General features: G+C 33.5%; 1 protein-coding gene and 1 long non-coding RNA gene across 2 annotated transcripts; one reads left to right on the forward strand and one right to left on the reverse strand.

The window, feature by feature from the left end:
* LOC136274123 (uncharacterized) lies at positions 1-11,689 on the forward strand. Its single transcript, XR_010712421.1, has 3 exons — positions 1-95; positions 11,118-11,254; positions 11,357-11,689. It is a non-coding gene; the product is annotated as an uncharacterized lncRNA (long non-coding RNA).
* Positions 6,511-9,450, reverse strand: LOC136273630 (uncharacterized). Its single transcript, XM_066078512.1, has 6 exons — positions 9,270-9,450; positions 8,777-9,065; positions 8,198-8,472; positions 7,664-7,813; positions 7,371-7,539; positions 6,511-7,235 (listed from the first exon to the last, which is right to left on the reverse strand). Exons 1-6 carry the CDS (start codon positions 9,448-9,450, stop codon positions 6,629-6,631), a joined length of 1,671 nt encoding a protein of 556 aa, XP_065934584.1. The 3' UTR covers positions 6,511-6,628.
* Positions 11,690-18,810: the final 7,121 nt, after the last annotated feature.

Consider the following 18,810-nt stretch of genomic DNA (forward strand, 5'->3'; position numbering starts at 1 on the left):
AGGTATTGGTGTTATACGATACATGTTTACCTGCTATGAGGCGAACAATTTGAAATTGCAGCCAGCAGACTGCAAGCTGATAGGCGTCCGCAAAGGTAAAAATAGTTTTAATAAAAAAAAAGAATTAAAAAGGTAAAAACAAACTGTCTTAACCAAAACAAATTCTGCTAGATGTAGTTGAATTCTCGTCAAAGACTATAAAAATATATATACAGTTTTGCTTTCGAGTATATTTTTAGAATTATTTAACCCGTATCATTTTTCAAATGCATCTATAATTTGTTATATATGTGTGTAGTTGTATACACATAATGACACATAGACCCCTTACAATCATTGATATTCCAAGCTTGCATCTCCATTATATGTAACATCTATCTGAATTTATACAGATAAACTGTTTGTTATCACCAACTGATTCGTAGATCAGATACATTCTGTTGGCTTAGAGCTCTAAACATATATTTAACGATAAATAAAATATATTGTGTTTAATGCAATACTTTGATTTGAGTTTTTAGAATTTATTATAATCAGGAAAAATGATTTCTTGAATTTTCTCGTCAATAAAACCACCAGTATAAAGCGTCTTTGAAAGATCTGCTTTCTTAATTATAGGTCTGTTTTTCCATCTGTCAATATAATGCATTATGTTAAAAAACCAAGAACATAGTGTATCGCAGCACTAATGATATAATATTTTACGCAGCACTTATATATGATGTTATAGGGACAGCGTCGATTTTTAACACAAATACATGCTTCATTAACAATTGTCATTGGTCTATTTTTAACTCGAGTCATTATGCTCTCTAATATCAAATGAATAAAGATGTCCTTTTTAATCATGTGTACGTCCATCTAACGCATTAATTGTTTTTTATATTCAAAACGTGTATCACCAAAGTATTCGTTAAATTATGCACAATATTTGGTTTCCTTTTATTTAAAAAAGGAAATGAAGTAATATTTATGTAAGCGGTACAAAAAAGCGGTCTATTGGGTGCATGCTTCAGAAAAAAATTCAACATTATGACTATAATCTGTATAATTGTATGTCTACTTTTTCCAAATGTTGTGTATGGTTATTTGGTACACGACATAACGGTTGATCTATTCAGGTACACGCGCACTTAACTTTTTATTCAGTACATGAATTACGATTCAAAGATGTTTAACCCGCATTAACGGAGTAACTAAACTGTTCAAATGTACACAATTATCCTACGCCAGTGATTGGTACCTGTTAGTACATTATAACTATAGAATTGTTATTACTAATATCTACCTGATAAGATACATGGTCCCCGATAATTAGTCTTTAAAAAACAAGAATGAAACAAATAAATTTTCAAGTTGCATAATGTATAATTCCACATTTTAAAGCAAATCATTATGACGTTTAAAACGTTGAAAGAAGAAGAAGTAAATCCAGCATAAATAAATGGATGAAATTTCCTTCGATAATTTGTCCTCAGAAAACAATAAGTAAAAATATGTTCTCAAGTTGAGTAATGTATTATTCTACTTTCTAAAGCAAACCATTATGACTGTCAAAAAATCCAGCATAAATAATACCTAAATAAAAAGGATAAGGATGTAATTCTGTTCATATGTTTAGATTAATATTACAAGTCTGATTTGTGTCCATTAGACGGAGGAGTAAGTGAGCCATTGTAGGACAAGACAATTGTATGGACACGTTTTTTTCTAGTACGAGCAATAAATGCAACCTGTAACTTAAACATTTGTTTTGCCTAGTTACCCGTCACTAATACGTTATTGTTTTTATGTTCGACTATCAACTTATTTGAAATCTTAAGTCCACACAACCATCTCACACACGATCACCCCAAACTGTTTTGTATAAATAAATAATAAAACGATAAATCAGGATTATCCATCATAAATTGTATATCAATTTCTTCCCTATTCAGTCGACAAATAAACGCGTTATTTTTTTCAATATATATTCCTTTCTGTTTATTGATATCCTTGTCTTTGTGTCTTTACCTCTGTGCGTGTGTTTCTGTGTTTTTTCTCTCTTTATCTGCCTTCCCTCTCTCTCTCTCTCTCTATCTCTCTCTCTCTCTCTCTCTCTCTCTCTCCATTGATCATTTTATTGCATCATATCAAAACAATTTACCATTATGTTTTAAAAATATGACGAAAATTATATCAATTTAATCAAGTTTAATTGTAAAAGTATGTTAAATTGTTGAAACCATGATATTCATTTTGTCTTATGTGACAATTTTACATGACTGTTTTATACTTTCAAATATGATTAATGTTTTGATATGTTTGATATACATATTGACAATGGCATTGTGTTCAAATTTCCAAACACTACATTGATTCTCTCTTTCTCCCTCTTTCTCTCTCTATCTCTCTCTTTCTCTCTCTCAGATGCTGAATAAACATTTTTTTACGACATCACGGCTGAGTTAACAAACACCCCTACCTGCGTGATGTAACTGTTTAGAAATCAGCTTTAAATACAAATAGTACATCATTAGTCAGTGATTAGAATACTGTTTATTTTTAATTTTGAAGACAAACGACATTTGCAATGGAATATTTTTATTCTTAATGGTGATTTATGAATAAAAAACTATTTAAAACCACTGCAATGAGATGATATAAAGCAGAAGCAAAACAGGTGCTTGATGACCACCCCCCCCCCCCCTCCTATTTTAATGTTTCCCTCAAGCTCAACGGTTGTCTAAATTTTGTAAATGCAAATTAAGGTAAACTGATGCATTCCTTACCTTTTTTGCAGCTATGATATTTAACAAACAACTGAATACATCGTTTGTATTTGTGCTCAGGATTAAGTTATGTTTTGTTGAATTATGATACTCAATTTGTTTACCTCTTATACTCCACTGACTCTGCCAAACTTAAGAGATTGTTTTGTAAATTATAATTCAAATTAATTTTCAAAACTGATAATGGATAAATTTGTATCAAACATAGGCATTACAATATTATGTTTAAATGTATATTTTTCACAGTTCAAATAACAGACATGTTACAGATATTTAACTTCATTAAAATTTACATGCTCTGGTAAACATGCTGCTATTGTTGAATTCTTGTTTTGTTGAAATCGGTGTCCTACCCTCGCTCCAATTTCTGAACCAGGTAGCTCTTTCTATAACAGGTGAAATCTGAAGCGGTTTCCCCCTAAAACTTATTTTCTGAAAATAGGCGATATGTGCACCGGCATTTCTAGACCTTTGAAATCAAACTAAACTTCCGTACTTCTCTCTATTTCTCTTTCTATCTTTTCCTCTCTCAGGCTTTGACACAGATCAACATCTTATTTACGAAGTTGCTATTGATGAAAATGAGGCATATGCTAAAACAAACATCAATATCTGTATTAAATTAAAAAAAATAAAAATAAAACTTTTACAACAATTTATCATTATCCAAAGAGCGTTCTGATATTCCTTCACTTATTAAATCATTGTGTAGAATGTACTCATGTGTCCCTGATACACGATATTTTCTAGAAAGTGTGGGTTTTAAAAAAATCATGACAAAATACACGATTTTAAATGGGATAATTCTCTCTCTTTTTCTCTATCTCTCCCTCTCTCTCTCTCTCTCTTTCTCTCTCTCTCTCTCTCTCTCTCTCTCTCTCTCTCTCTCTCTCTCTCTCTCTCTCTCTCTCTGTCTCTCTCTCTGAATAATATATTATTATGTACAACATGAAACAATAAGACAGAATACTGAGAGGTAACAAAAAATAATCAAATTACTTGAAACAATTAAAATTTTAATTTACATGCTTCAGTTAACATGCCTCTGTTGTTCAAATCACTGCCCCTCATATTTTTAACCCCTGTATCAGATTCAGTAATAAGTGTAATACGATGTTGTTTCGCCTTCACGGCACTTAGTGTCTTTACTCTTTGATTCAATGTTTTATTTTACGCAGCCTTTAAGTTGACATAGTTAAATGGATAATTTTACCATTCGAAAAAACAACGATGCATAGATGATTCTCTGTTTTGTTGTCGTTTTGTTTTAAAGGCTGTTCTTACATCAAGAAATATATAATACTTAATATAGAAGTTCATGAGATTCACAGTACTTTTAATTAAATTTAGCAGAATGACTCGCACAAATCTCTTTTGTTGGTATGTGGTTAATTTTTTCTAGGTCTCACATAACATTATGGTTTATTGTTTCTGTTTATCTTTTACATGTTTCTCTTTACACTGGGGAGACATATCACATGGACACGATACACATTTTGATAAGCCTTTTATATATCCAGTATTTTGTGCTTTCTTTGTCCACAGAGAAAACTTCTGACAGGGAGTTTGTGTGATTTATGTCCAAACCAAGAATCACACACAGGAACTTGACAAGGTTCACAGTACTTTATATAAACATGGCCAGGATGTCTCACACAGATCTCTTGTGTTGGGATGTAGTTAATTTTATCACGGTGTGACACAACATCATGGCCTATTGTTTTGAGATCTTTTACATGGTTCTCTTTACACTGGGAACATAGATCACATGGACACGTTTCACAATAGTATTCTCTGTTATTTATGTTATTGTTTTGACTACCCAGTCTCCTTAATGCCCCTTTCACAATTGGCGTACGAGCAGAAGCGACCAAATATTCGTGCGACCGAAAACGTTTGATATGAATCGTCAACTGTTGCCGAAATAATCGCATATGAAAAAAAGTATTCGTACGAATTTCGCATGATCTAAGCGAGCGTTGTGCGATGTAAACGCATAGAATCATGCGATATATCTTGCGTCTGTATGCGACTGTTGTACAATGAAAGCAACTGTTGAAAGATAATACGAATGAACGCGCGAGAGACTTAGTGATTGGACGATTGAACGTGCGCCAATGTGATTGGACGTGCGATTATGCGTTCCATGGTACGAATGATCGTGCGAGTCAGAGGGGGTATATACACCGCCCATATTCAGTAGACATACTGTAGCTGAAAGCGAGAAAAGATGTCGCCCAAGAAGATACAGATATGCAGCAGCATTTATTATTATACCTCAATATGATTATTCTATTAAATCTGATTGGTCTAGAAAGTCACGTGACAGGGAGATGTCATAGGAATGAAAAAGCCGATATGACGATACGATGTAGACAAATATGTGATAAGCCACCAGAAAACCAGGTTTATTGAGTTTTTCCAACAAATTGAGATTTTTGCATTTTTATGTTGCTTTGGTATAAATAAATAAAAATACCAAATATTAGAATTAATCTCCTTTTATTTCAGGAGCTATGACGCTGCAAAAATGAGACATGTTTCAAGCAATTTCTCACAATGCATTGAAAATTGGAAGAAAAGTCAAATATGAAAAAGTAATCTAGAAGATAAATACAAAGTTATTAAATAGTAAAAAAAAAAAGATTTATTCATTTAAAATGTTTTGTGATCAAAATTGAATATAATGGCATCATTTTCTATCAAAGTTTAGTGCAAAAAGGTCATGATTTGAGAAGTTGTACATTAGCTTTTTACATGTAATATAGTTGTCTAAAAACAGTGTAATAAGACTGCTACCCCAAGAGGGGGATAAATCCTGCTCCTGGGACAGTCGGGTACGGGGGTGACTACCAATTATCCCTTATTGCTGATTAGTAGTCAGCAAAAATAAATGAAGTCAACAAAAATCAAAGTTTTAAATTAATAACAAATTTATTTTATAACAGATGAATGTAGATGATAAACTGGTACCTCCAGTTGAACAAATCAATGAAAAATAGGTATGAAAATGACAAAAATTACCATGAAAATAATACAAATTTCACTTCAGAGTTTAAATAAGAAACGTGAAAAAATACTCCTACACGTATTTATGATAACTTATATCGGGCTCGAAATTCAAATATTAATTACACTATGGCGCCTAGTCTGAATAAGATAAACTTCTGAGAGAAAGGTATTAGTTTTTATTGAACAGTGCCTTATCAAAATGTATACCGAAGTCGGTATAAAGTGCTTCGAACGGGAAGATGAGCTTACCCGGGAAGTAGGCTGCTATAAGCAGTGGACGCAAGGCGAGCAGTCCGCCGAACTACTCGAAACACGCCTTTATATAATGTGAGTACACAAAAGAAACGATCAGCCAACCATGAAATGTTACCATACACCTTATTGGATAAAATTACAGGTGATAAACCTATCAGGTAAACCCTAGTGAAATACGTTTTGAAATAAGGACCAATATGGCTGACCTGTATAAACAAAATAGCACTTGAACCGTAATGTAAGTGTAAAATAGCTTATCACAAGAATTGACGTTACTATTTAAGTATCTTATATTGAATTATCCCTAGCTTAGTTAATTGTTTATGCAATTTATGATTTTTAATAGAATAAACATATGGTAGTGGATGAGTTTTATCACACAGAACTTTACGGCTTATCATTTTGAAACATCACACAATCATTCCTATCTAATAAAGGTAGTCTAGTAATTAACAAATAATTTTACCTAAAAACTACATACATGTACAAATAATTTCAAATACTGCAATTTATATAATATATGTATTATATTATACATAAATATGTATATTATGACACTGCACATTACAGTACACAATACACCTAAAATTTCACATCTCAGGAGAGGCAAACTGCTTTGGACATTTTCTTTTCTCTGGGTCTATTTTGACACGAGGTTTTGGACACACAGGCTTAGGGCAAGACTGTAGACTATCTGAAGTATCCCTGCAGAATGGTCTGATTTCATCATAAAGATACCACTGTCTGGCAGCATCAAGACCCTTGGGTGTAATCACGGATGGCAGGGTGTCAACATTAGGTAGTTGCTGTCCTTTCTTCGAAATGTTGATGGGTTTCTCTGCAGAGCTACGATAAGCCTTGACAAACACAACTCCTGGACTTTCTTCAGACATTCTGAAATGGTGGAATTTAGAGATGGATGGTAGTTTCTTGAAGAAAGCTTCAAAGAAACTCGTCCAGTCGTAGAAGGAGACCGGCTTCTCAGCATCGTTGATGAGCTGGGGTATGTTGTGGCCATTACTTGAGGAGTGCCTCACTGATTCTGCTACCTCATCAAGAGTTTCTGCTGTAGAATGTCTCCACTTCATCTTCCAGAGGCAAAAATGCCAGTCTGGACTAAATTTTGTATGTCCAGCTTCCATCAAGGAAAACTCTATGCTGCGATGACGACCTGTCATTATCCTCCACATGCCATATCTGAGAATTTCAAGACATAAACATTAACATGTGATATATACAAATACTATAAACATGTGCAATCTATAAGTTTGTTCACAGATATACTTAAAAACATATGACACTCTTTATGTAAGGAACATTTGAACTTTTTACCTAATCATTGTGTTGTTTTTGTTTTGTCCGGCACAATTGTCCATCTGCAGCACAGCATCCTTCTCTCCATATCCCCAATACTCAAAGAAGTGATGTAATAGGATCACCACAGTATTGGCTCCCTTGCCTACCTCCTCAGCCTCATCCACCAGATAGAATACTTGCTCACCTATAGTAAAAGTGAAATCATTGATTTACTCGCATATTCTTTTCAATATATTTTTACAACCCAAATAAAAGAAATTTACAAATTAGACTTGATTAAGCTTGATTGTTAATGATAAAACATGTACCTGCTCCCTCTGCACACACACCAAAGGCCTGGCATTTTCTGGGGGTTTTGAAGAACAGAGGCCCTACCTCTTGTGCATGATGAGGATAGTGAATCTGCTGAGCAAAGTCAAAGCTGTACATCTGAGTCATGTCCATTGTACATACTTGTCCTAAAATAAATAAAATTTTGAATGACTATGTAACCTCTAAAATACTTATTACAATGTACATGTACTATTTCAAACTATATAAATCACTCACCAATACTTATGAAATGCATTTACAAATTTCAAGCCTGAATTTATGCAACATATTGCTCACAAAGACTTTTGTTGCTGAGTAGTTCTCGTGCAACTATCCATGACCATTTACGATATCTTGAATTTTGTACATTAATTACTTGGTGTAGACTATCATCTTCAATCAGGAGTGAGTAATAAATAATAATATTAATTTGACTGTATGCATGGAACCAATTCATGAAAACATTTATTTACCTTTACCAAACACAATTAAATGGTGTATGTGATGAAAGAAATCAAGAAGAAACTTACCTCTTTCAGTTTGATTTAAGTCATGTGTTTGAAACAGTTCTTTGGACAGTAGACACCTTTCTCTGTAGTATTCTCTCTGTTGCTTGGCTTTGTCCAGGTGACACATGTACTCATCCAGCATGGTTTTCTTTTCCTCTTCTGACAGGTTCCCTGCATTACTGATGTTATGAACATATCTCTGGCATTTGGGACACAGATCAGTAGCTGGCTTCATAATCAGGATGTGTGGTGTTTGTTCCAACCAAACTTTCTTGAACTCAGATAAGCTCACTTGTCTGTCATTTGAAAGAAACCTAATTATGCATAGTTTTGAAGACTACCATGAAATTTACAATTTCATGTTTTCAAAAAATACAAAAATTTCTGGACATGTACACTATTAATCAAATATGTATATCATTAGTACCGGTAATTATTAGGAATGTTAATTCTTTTAAAGTACATCATGTGCACCATGTATTATAACACACTCTAAAATGCTCAACAGACCCACAAAATATGCACTACATTATTTGGCTATTATTCAGCATGAGTACATCAATAACTTTGACTATTTTATTAAAACAGAATCACACATACCTATAATTAAGCATTGTCGCTGCTTGGTTATAAAGTTCCCAAATATCAGACTTTGTCTTGTCAGAGGGAAGCAACAACAGGACTTTGTCACCACAAGTTGAGTAGTTTGGCTGTCTGCCTGGCAGTGGGAGTCCGTTCTTCAATGTATATTCTTTCAAGAACTGAGATATACGCTGAACATCTGTGAGGCTGAGTGCATGTTTAGGGGTTTTCCCAGTGTTTCCATGAATCCTAGGTTTTAGGCCATCTTTATCCAGAGATGCAGCTATGCTGTTAAGCTTGAATTTCCCTACGCCATGGCAAAAAAGAAAAGTATCTCGACATACTTGCTGACCAGCAAAATAGTACTTTTGTGCTACTCTTTCTCTCTCTTTTGTTTTTTGCTTTTTACTTGTAGACTGGGGCCAGTATGTACAGTATATGTCTTGGTCGACAGTTCTGTATTCGAATTCGTGTTGATAATCTGAATTACATGTAGAATCTGAATAATTACCGACACTGATGTCTGTAGTCTCACTGTCCTCTTCCTCGTCTTCGGACGATGACAATGGCACAAACTCGGTATGATTTCCGAAGTATAAATCATTCAAAGATGTGATTTCATCGATGAAAGGTTCATCTTGGTGACAAATTATTTCGTCGGGCACTTCACTGGCTTTGCTTGACTGGCTCATAATGAATATTTTATCATTCTCCTCTACTTCAGCGTAGCTGTCAATGTTCGTCTGCGGGACTTCCCGCCGATTGTTTATATTGGTTATACTTTCGTTTTTACTACGTCCGATAACTCCGACAAGAAAATACGGGATGTCATTCGTGTATAAAATTGTTTTTCTTATATTGTATAGACCTAAATGTTTTACACGACGTTTTTCCCCAAAAAACTTTAATTATGATTGAATTTGACTAATGAGCATTAATTTTGTCAAGGACCATGGAAAAACCCGGAATACTTGTAACGTTACAATTTGGCTATCAATCGATACACAGTAAATAAATATATCAAAAATTACATTACTATATTGTCGTAAAATTCAATTTTTTGTGTAACACAGATTTAAAATTGACTTTATTTTATTCATAATTAGTTTATTGATCAAAATCGACGTAGTTATGTATGGAAATCATTTCAAAAATGTACAAAACGATTATGGGAAATGTGTCATTCTTTTTTCGTTATAAAAAACGCGACGTTATTGACGTTGTGTTTCAGCGCCGTTTTCTCGATTATGACGTAAACTCAACAAGCCTGGTTTTGTCGTGGCGACTCACATATGATGAAATCAAAAATATTTAATCATTATGATTCTCTTTATATCTCAGAACCAACTTAACTATCTATGATTTATGAACGAAAAGTGAGACAGTTAAATGGGACATCAAACAATCAAGATGTTAATGTTGCGACTGTTGAAAAGTCAAACATAATTAGAAATCAACGTATTTTGTATAATCATATGTTGCTTGGTATAATAAAACGTTTATTGCATTAATGTTCAGGGTATATGAAGATTTATTCCCCAGAAAAAAAAACCAAATTTCTCTCGGGCGATGCCCTCGGGAAATATGATTTTTCTTGAGGGAATAAATCTTCATACATGTATTTCCCCCACGATCATGCAATAAATGTATATAGTAAATTTGTTCTGAAACAGAGATACTTATATAGGGTATATATACTTGTAGCAAAGCATGGAATATTGAGGTCGTATCATAAGTCGTGCAATGATAGTAAAACGTTGCAAGATTACATGAGACACGTTGAGCAACAGTCTCACGGTCGCAAAACAGACTCATAAACACCAGCGATTTATCTTACGATCTTTATAAATCGTGCATCACTCTTGCGAGTACACAAAACGTTGTAAAACCTTCGTACTAATGTTCGTGCGTTGCACTGCGATAATTTGGATCGCGTTCGGTCGCGTCTGAATAGTGTGCATGTCCACTATTCAGAGGAGACTTGATGCGACCAGTAAAACGTATGCAACAAATGCGAGAGCTCGTGCAACGTAAGCGAGGGCTCGTGCAACGTATGCGAGAGCTCGTGAGCAGCTAAAAAATTTCGATCGCAAAGTGGTGTAAGGTGGTCGTGCGCCAATTGTGAAAGGGGCTTTAAGTAATGGGGTATAGTAAAATGGATGAATAATTATTGGCATCATTAGGTACGTACGTTTAATTTGGAATGAATCATATTAAGGACGTTGGGTTGTAAACAAGTCATGCATGCATTAGATATCCCATAAACTTTTAAATATAATTGTTTTGCTAGAAACTGTTATTTTTTAAATAAACAAATCCATGTCTTTTAGCTTTTAAATTAAATCATTTTTCATTAAAGTGATATTTTCCCGATTCTGACATTTGTCTCGATTATGGCATGTCCAGTTGTGACAAGGAGCACGCGGCGGGTGTGACCGGTCAGCAGAAGATGCTCGCTCCTCCTAGGAACCTGGTCCTACCTTTATCTATTTGGAGGTCCGTGTTGCTCTGCTCTGGATTTGTATTTCCTTTTATTGATTTTCGATATGGTTCACGGCTTGTTATTGTCATTGTTTCATTTCAACTATCTTTTTACAGAGCTCTTTTTTAAGGATATCAATACAGTCTAAAAAATTGCCACGGCAATCCCGCCTCCTTAACATTTGAACAGGAAGTGACTGCAAAGCCAAACAAAAGCTTTTCATGCAACAAGGATCATTTTTTTATATCACGTGATTGTGCAAATAAATAAAAAGCGATCCAATGGATCCATTTTATTTATTAAGTAGAACGGACAAAAACTGCGTAATGTTTTTTTAAGGTTTGTAGAATGAATCACAAATTAATTTGAAAATGTATATATCTGCAGGAAATATTATGAAATTATTATATTGAATTTTTGCATGACTGCATGCATGAAAATTAAAAGTATTTGGGTAAGCAGTAAGTAATCAAGACTTGTGGCTGTCTGTGCGTTCTCTTTGAGCACGTGACAATTCCTGCCGAACGTAAGTTTTCTTTGATTTAAGAAATGAAGATAATAATTTTCTACTGATCGACGTATCAAAGAAAAAATGACCGGAAAACTTCATCAATGCGCGTTGCATATTGATGAAAAAGTTTCGGGTCAATTTTGTCTTTGATACGTCAATCAATACAAAAATTATTATCTTCATTTCTTATCATTAAGGTTTTCCGCTGAGAGCGGAAAACTTTACTATTATTCTGAAAATTTTTCAAATTTCTTATTATTTTTTTTTCTTCTAGGCGCCAACTTTGATCCTTAATATCTCGTTCGTTTGTTCACTGATAACATGCCGCGTGATGTTGTCGTTGCATATTTTAGTTGAGGAAAATCCCTAGCCGGTTTTGAGTTATTTCCCTTTTAGTAAAATTTAACGACTTCTTTTGTCCAGGGGGTTTAACTTTAACGATGACTGGCAGAGTCTCATAGATGGGCTGGTTTTGAAGCTAATACATTGAATTTGTGCGAGATATATTTTATTTATTATTTAAATGCAAATAAAAGGGGTGGTATAGATGTTGAAACAAAGGTAAGAAAAAAAATCAAAAAAATTCGCGTATTTTCCGTGTTAGTTTTCTACCTGATAAAAATTTGTTATAAAATGTATTTTAAAAGTTCTTGGTCTTACCCAGACCTTTTATTCAGTATACTGAAAAAGGGGCTGGCCCTTATAATTAGGGAGTTAGAGGCGTCCAAAGTTTCTTGTCAATAACTTAAAAAGGAATAAACATTTCTAATGCATTATTGAAGCAAAGTTGTAAAGAAATTAATTTTGAATCCTTCTATAGTATTCAATTTAATGTTTTCGTAATTTATAGTCAGTATTTGCAGAAACAATTGTTGTCAGTTCGGTCCATTTTTTGTGGGGGTGCGCACGTTGATGAGGTTATGAAAGGGCTTCTTGTAATGCACTTACTGATACATGTAGCGCGCAAAAATAATTCCACATAAAATTCCCAAATGTTTTTATACATATGTACATTTTCATTTCATATAGATAAACCTCTTTGACCTTATATTTGTTGTTTGTTTCATAACTGTGTCCCTGTCTATATTTAGATGCATTACGAGACTCAGGTAACCGATCGATAGGAGAGTCGCTAGCTGTATTCAGGCCGTCGCCTAGACGACAGTGCATGTGCTTGTAGAGCTGGACGTACACGTTTAACGCCCCACTGTGTTACTGTAACAGAGACATTTTGAATTGTTTCAGTACTGGGAGATGTGTTAATAAAATGGTTCCAATGCATGGTAATTAAACTCAACTTTTCTACAATACGTATACACGGCCGTCATATAAAGCACAATGTGTATTACTGACATGACAAATGTACGCTGGCAATTTAAACGAACGCGGGATTGCTCCCGATAGAACAATTCTTTTAAAGCAAAAAAAAAAAAAATACTGATTTGCGATGGATATAATATAATTGTCATCATGGAGTTGATTTTAAAAAGTGAACTTAATATTCGTATACGATAATATTTGAATCCAAATCCGCTAGTTTTAAGTTACGGTATTAGGGATATTAATTATGACTTGCCCCGCGTTTCAGGTTTTTTACTTGCAAAACATCTACAAACGAACATACCAAACAACCTTCAGCAGCAAATTACAAATTATTTATTCCATACACAATTCTAAAGAGGTAATTAAATAAATTTTATAAATGCTTTGTACTTGTATTCGCTATCTTCCATGGAAAAAAGTGGCATGGAAAAAATGTTGTTCAATGTTCATCAAATACCACAGGGCGAAAAACCATCTTTAAGCAAGTCCTTAAAGGTGGCTTAAAGGTGACTTAAAGGAGCTTAAAGGCTATACAACCTTTAAGCCGCCTTTAAGTCACCTTTAAGCAAGTGCTTATAGGTCCTTAATGTCCAAACTTCTTTAAGCTACCTTTAAGCCACCTTTAAGCCACCTTTAAGCATCTTTAAGTGGCATTTACGCTCTCTTTACGCTGCCTTTACACTGTCTTTAAGTGGCCTTTAAGTCAATATTGATCAAGCTGCACAATAAAAACATATATTAAATGCAAAAGCTCTTTTATAGAGATGGAAGGGGGTCATCCGAGTGATAATATAATTTCCAAGGAAGGGGGGGGGGGGTGTTCCAGGCGGTTTTAATCGTCGCTCCATTAAACACAGATCGCTATCATCAGCACCGCTCTGATGGACAGATTGCCGTTATAAAATTCTTTATAATTTTTGGGGGTTTCAAAATTATTGTAGGTATGAGCGCAGTCTCTGTATCTTAATATGTGCATAAAACTAATTAAAGTATGTTTGTTTCCTATTATAAATTAATCGGTGAAAAAAATCTCAATCTCTCTCTCTCTCTCTCTCTCTCTCTCTCTCTCTCTCTCAGTTCATCCGGTTATTAAACAAAATAAAGATAATGAACCAAAAATGCATGATTTAATTTGTTAATCGGTTTAAGGTTTGTATTTTTTTTTCAATTTTCATTATTTCTAACTCTAGATCTGCTAGATACATGTTAAAGATGAAAAGACTCTCAACTGCCTTTGTTATATCGGGCAGGATATTACTGCTCTGTTTGTCTAGACAAAGTTTTGTTCGTTTGTGTTTGTGTATATCTAATTAGAGTCTATTGTTTGTCCAACTTAAGAAAACCCCTGGAACTAACACAGAATATACAAGATATACACAGCAGTTGTGTCGTGTGCCCAGGTGCATGTTTGTGTATATCTAATTAAAGTCTATTGTTTTTCCAACTTAAGAAAACCCCTGGAACTAACACAGAATATACAAGATATACACAACAGGTGTGTCGTGTGCCCAGGTGCACGTCAGGGTTTCTAAAGGCGTTGAATCTTAGTATGTACGAGTATACGATAAGTCTAGTGAATAAAAGTTAATTTACATTTGTAATTCATTTTCAAAGTATTATTTCCTAGCTCTGGGTTTCAAAGATGTTACGTCTACAAATTAACGATACATGTATGTAAGAGTAAAATCTTGAGGCTAATTAATGTACCGGTGATCATAAATAGGGGTTGATTATTTAAATATATGTATAAGGGTAAATATGTCAAATATACCCGGCCTGGCACATCATTCAATTGTATGTACAAGTCATTTGCAATTGTCACATGCAGTAAATACGTCACCGGTAATTGGTAATTTTGTTTGTTATAGAATTGATAGTTTAAAAATCATGTACATGTACATACAATTACATGTAAATATTTAAACATATTGGAACGGCGCCGCGATCATGAAAACCGGGAAATTGCGGGAAATTGAACAAATACCCTAATCGTATCAATGCATTTAATAAAAGAAATGATTTCATTTTCTTTCTTACATTTTTATAGTTATAAATTAGATGAACGTATATCTACTCGGTTTAAATTTATTAACTAAGAAAGCCTACTATAGTGAACCTAACGGTTTCCATTTAGGTATAATATATTTTTGTTCACTGAAGACCAAGTTCCGTATTTCATTCTAAATACATGCATGCATGTAATTTATAAATTAGATATAATTGATTGTTACAAACTGAATGGTTTGTCAAAATCTTTTTAAAGTAAACACATTCAATACAGTGATTCAATATCCACTGATATATACGATATAAAAACGCTCATTTATAAGCAAGTTGCCGTGGCGCAGAGGATGTGTGGAGATGCTAGTAAACTAAGGGTCCCGGGTTCAATTCTCGCCGTGACCGTTTTTTTTGTGGGTTTTTTTTTCATTTTTCTTTCCAGAACAAAAACCGTTTTAATACCTTTTCTTTCATAAAGTTAATACATTTTGTTGGAAATTAAGCACAATATTGAATTAAATTTTTTTTAATGGCTTAAAGGTGGCTTAAAGGTGGCTTAAAGGTAGCTTAAAGGTGGCTTAAAGGTGGCTTAAAGAAGTTTGGACATTAAGGACCTATAAGTTGTCCTTAAAGGTGGCTTAAAGGTGGCTTAAAGATAGTCTTTAAGCTGCCTTTAAGCCATCTTTACGCTTTCTTTAAGCCACCTTTAAGCAATACTTATAGCTTAAAGGTAGCTTAAAGGTGGCTTAAAGATCGTCTTTAAGCTACCTTTAAACACCTTTAAGCTATCTTTAAGGAGGACTTAAAGATGGTCATTCATCCTGTGTACGCTGTAGCCTTAGCAATCGAAAATAATTAACAAACTGTATATTGATATATTGAAATATCAACAAACATTCAGACCCGCAATGTGTTTTTTTACAAGTTCTATAAAATGTAGACTCAATGACTGAATTCTTTACCGTTTTCCGTCTGGGTTATTTTGAATCACGTGTGTACGTTATGTGTAGCCATATAGATGACCACTTTAAGTGTTTAATTTTTAAAAGAAATTGTGTACATGCAGAGCAATGCAATGCTAGGACAATAAAATTCCAACAATGTATATGGTGAGGCCGGTCAGACTGATACTGGTTCTGCTTGTTTTACAAATAGCGAATGTAAGACGAAGTATTTGGGTGTTATATTTTAAACAAATATAAGTATTGCTTTCTTAAAAGCTTGCATTACTCAACAAAGTATTTTATTGGAATCATTCTAAGTTACCTTAGCTGCATATATGTACCGCTCGGTCTGTATCCCGGAAAAATTGACTACCATCCGAAATTTTTCATACAAGGTCTACAGACTTGCAGGTAACATTACCTTTAAAAATACATTTTAGAATTTGCCGCTGTTAATAAATTCATTAAAAAGACGCGCAGAATTAAGTGGTAATATGTCGTTTGATATGGGATTTATGACGTCTATTTATATTGTTTTCATTAAAATTATTTCATTATTTCAAGCTTGTGGGTGGAATGAAATCAGTTTTACATGTTATATGACATAAAGATGTCCTCTCCCCATTTTTTCTCGAAGCAACTATTTTTATAAAATTTACATAAAAGAATTAAATCATCATGGAGTTGCCCCCCCCCCCCCCCATTTTGGTAGCCTGTAAAAAAATAGTATAAAAATCATGAAATTATGAGTGAAATTTTGGAAAAATTTTTTTTTTTCTTTTTTTGCTTGTCAAGATTTGTTGGATGAGTTTGCCCCCCCCCCCCCACACACACACTTTCAAAAACGATGCTACATGCTTGGAAATTACTCATTTCTTTATTCCCCTCTTTAATAAACAAAACAAACTAACAAACATAACCGATCCACATAAATATAATTACATGTATCAAAAATAAACTTAAAAAACAAACTACACATTGATCCTTCACCCACAATTTCGATATTTGTCATCGTTGTAGACCCGTGTAACAATCTGTTAAGTAGGTGCTTGCACAAAAAGAACCCCTTGCTGATCTACATTTTCATTAATGCATACAAAGAAAAAATATATTTTATTTACAATTTGAATGTGAAAATTCCAGTTTGAGACCTCAAATAAATGTGTTAATCGTTAGTAGCTGTTTATTTATGCTTAAAATGAATAAAAAAATAGACAAATCAGCTCAAAAAAGATTTTTTACTGGTATATTGAATATAAGTAAACAAAAACAGGGCACGAGCCTTGTTTACACGACGAAGAATTGTGAACCCTGTATCTTGCTTAAAACTCATCGACTGGCACCCAAACTTATTTGATCATTAGAAAATCATTCCTAAAGCATTGTAAATAATAAAAACAGAAAAATAAAATTTGACCAAAATCGTGACCATGACCCTTTAAAGAGACAGGACAGCTGCAAACACATGTGTGAATAATTTCAGATTTACCCATTGTATCGTAAGGAAATAAGAAATACCTTGGTATTTGTTGCAACATGTAAAAGAGCTTATCTTAAATAACAAAAGTGGTCAATGAATAAGAGCTTCTGTGTTAGAAGCAGTTGTCTCATTACTATAATCATTCTATAGTTAGACAATGATACCTTTATTACAGTTTAGATAGTTATTGCCAAAATGAATAAAAAGCTCGGAGTAGTTCTAAAATGATGAAATTAATTGATACCCATTCATTTAAAAACAAGATTGTGTTTGACATTTGTCGTGAAGTCAGGGATCATTTTTCCTAACAACAAGCATTATTACAACAGTTATATGTAAAGACAACACAGCTGTTGTGTTAACTATCACTAAATATTATATATTTATATAACATGTATATGTGATCATGATCTGAAGCCTTTGGGTTCTCTTATTCCATTCCTCTTTATTGTTCTGTGTTTATAAGGAGGTACTGTAAATCAACTTTTTTTCGCGTGCAAGACATTTTCACGTGGTTCACGAGGGCATCCTCAACGCAAACCAATTGTTGTCGGGTCTGAATATTGGCTTGGTCTCATTGGTCAACATTAGCCCTCGCGAACGAGTTTATAGGAAGTAAATTGCGAAATAAAGTTGTCGTGAATAAAGGTTGGTGTACAGTAAAATGTAGGTACTTGAACTTATGTACAAGAAAACTACACCAAAATATGTTCTTGGTTTAATAAAGCACAACCTCTGTAATCCAAAAATTAATTCACCCTGCTTAATGCAACATACTTTAAACCTTACATGTATAACAGGATGCAGAGTCTCTGCTTATTTGAAGCTGTCCAAAAATGCATATAAGACTCCATATTGTGTATATATCAGTATGTATTCACCATACACATAATTGTCCATCTTCTTTTAGTTTGGACAAGCGTTTTTGTGTATGGAAATCTAAATGTCTAAACTTTGTATGATATCTTTTTCATGTGTTTATCATGATTCATATACTGTATGCAACGCATGTTTATAAAGGATAGATGAATTTCTATCAATTTTGTAAAAAATTTGATGTTAAATAGCAACATTTGGATATTTAATAGCAATTTTATTTTCATCTCTCCGCAGATTTTTTCCTATATATATCATATCATTTTTCTTTATAAGTAAAGTTAGATCCATTTTGATTGGCTTTAAAGTTACCTGTGTACTATAAATTAAATTTAGATAAGAAAAATCCTAGCAATGTACAATTATGCAAATGTAACAAATGGCTCAAGATAGCATATTTATTAGGTAGAACCTGTATTATAATGATTAGATCTT

Source organism: Magallana gigas, chromosome 1, assembly GCF_963853765.1.
Source record: "Magallana gigas chromosome 1, xbMagGiga1.1, whole genome shotgun sequence".
NCBI classification, from domain to species: domain Eukaryota; kingdom Metazoa; phylum Mollusca; class Bivalvia; order Ostreida; family Ostreidae; genus Magallana; species Magallana gigas.

What these genes read in the sequence shown, in the direction of transcription:
- LOC136273630 (XM_066078512.1), bottom strand. Translation starts at nt 9,450, where the DNA reads ATGAGCCAGTCAAGCAAAGCCAGTGAAGTGCCCGACGAAATAATTTGT. An exon ending in GACTACAGACATCAGTGTCG is followed by an intron (nt 9,066 to 9,269) that starts GTAATTATTCAG and finishes GCCATGGCGTAG; the next exon opens with GGAAATTCAAGCTTAACAGC. An exon ending in CTTAAATCAAACTGAAAGAG is followed by an intron (nt 7,814 to 8,197) that starts GTAAGTTTCTTC and finishes TATTTATTTTAG; the next exon opens with GACAAGTATGTACAATGGAC.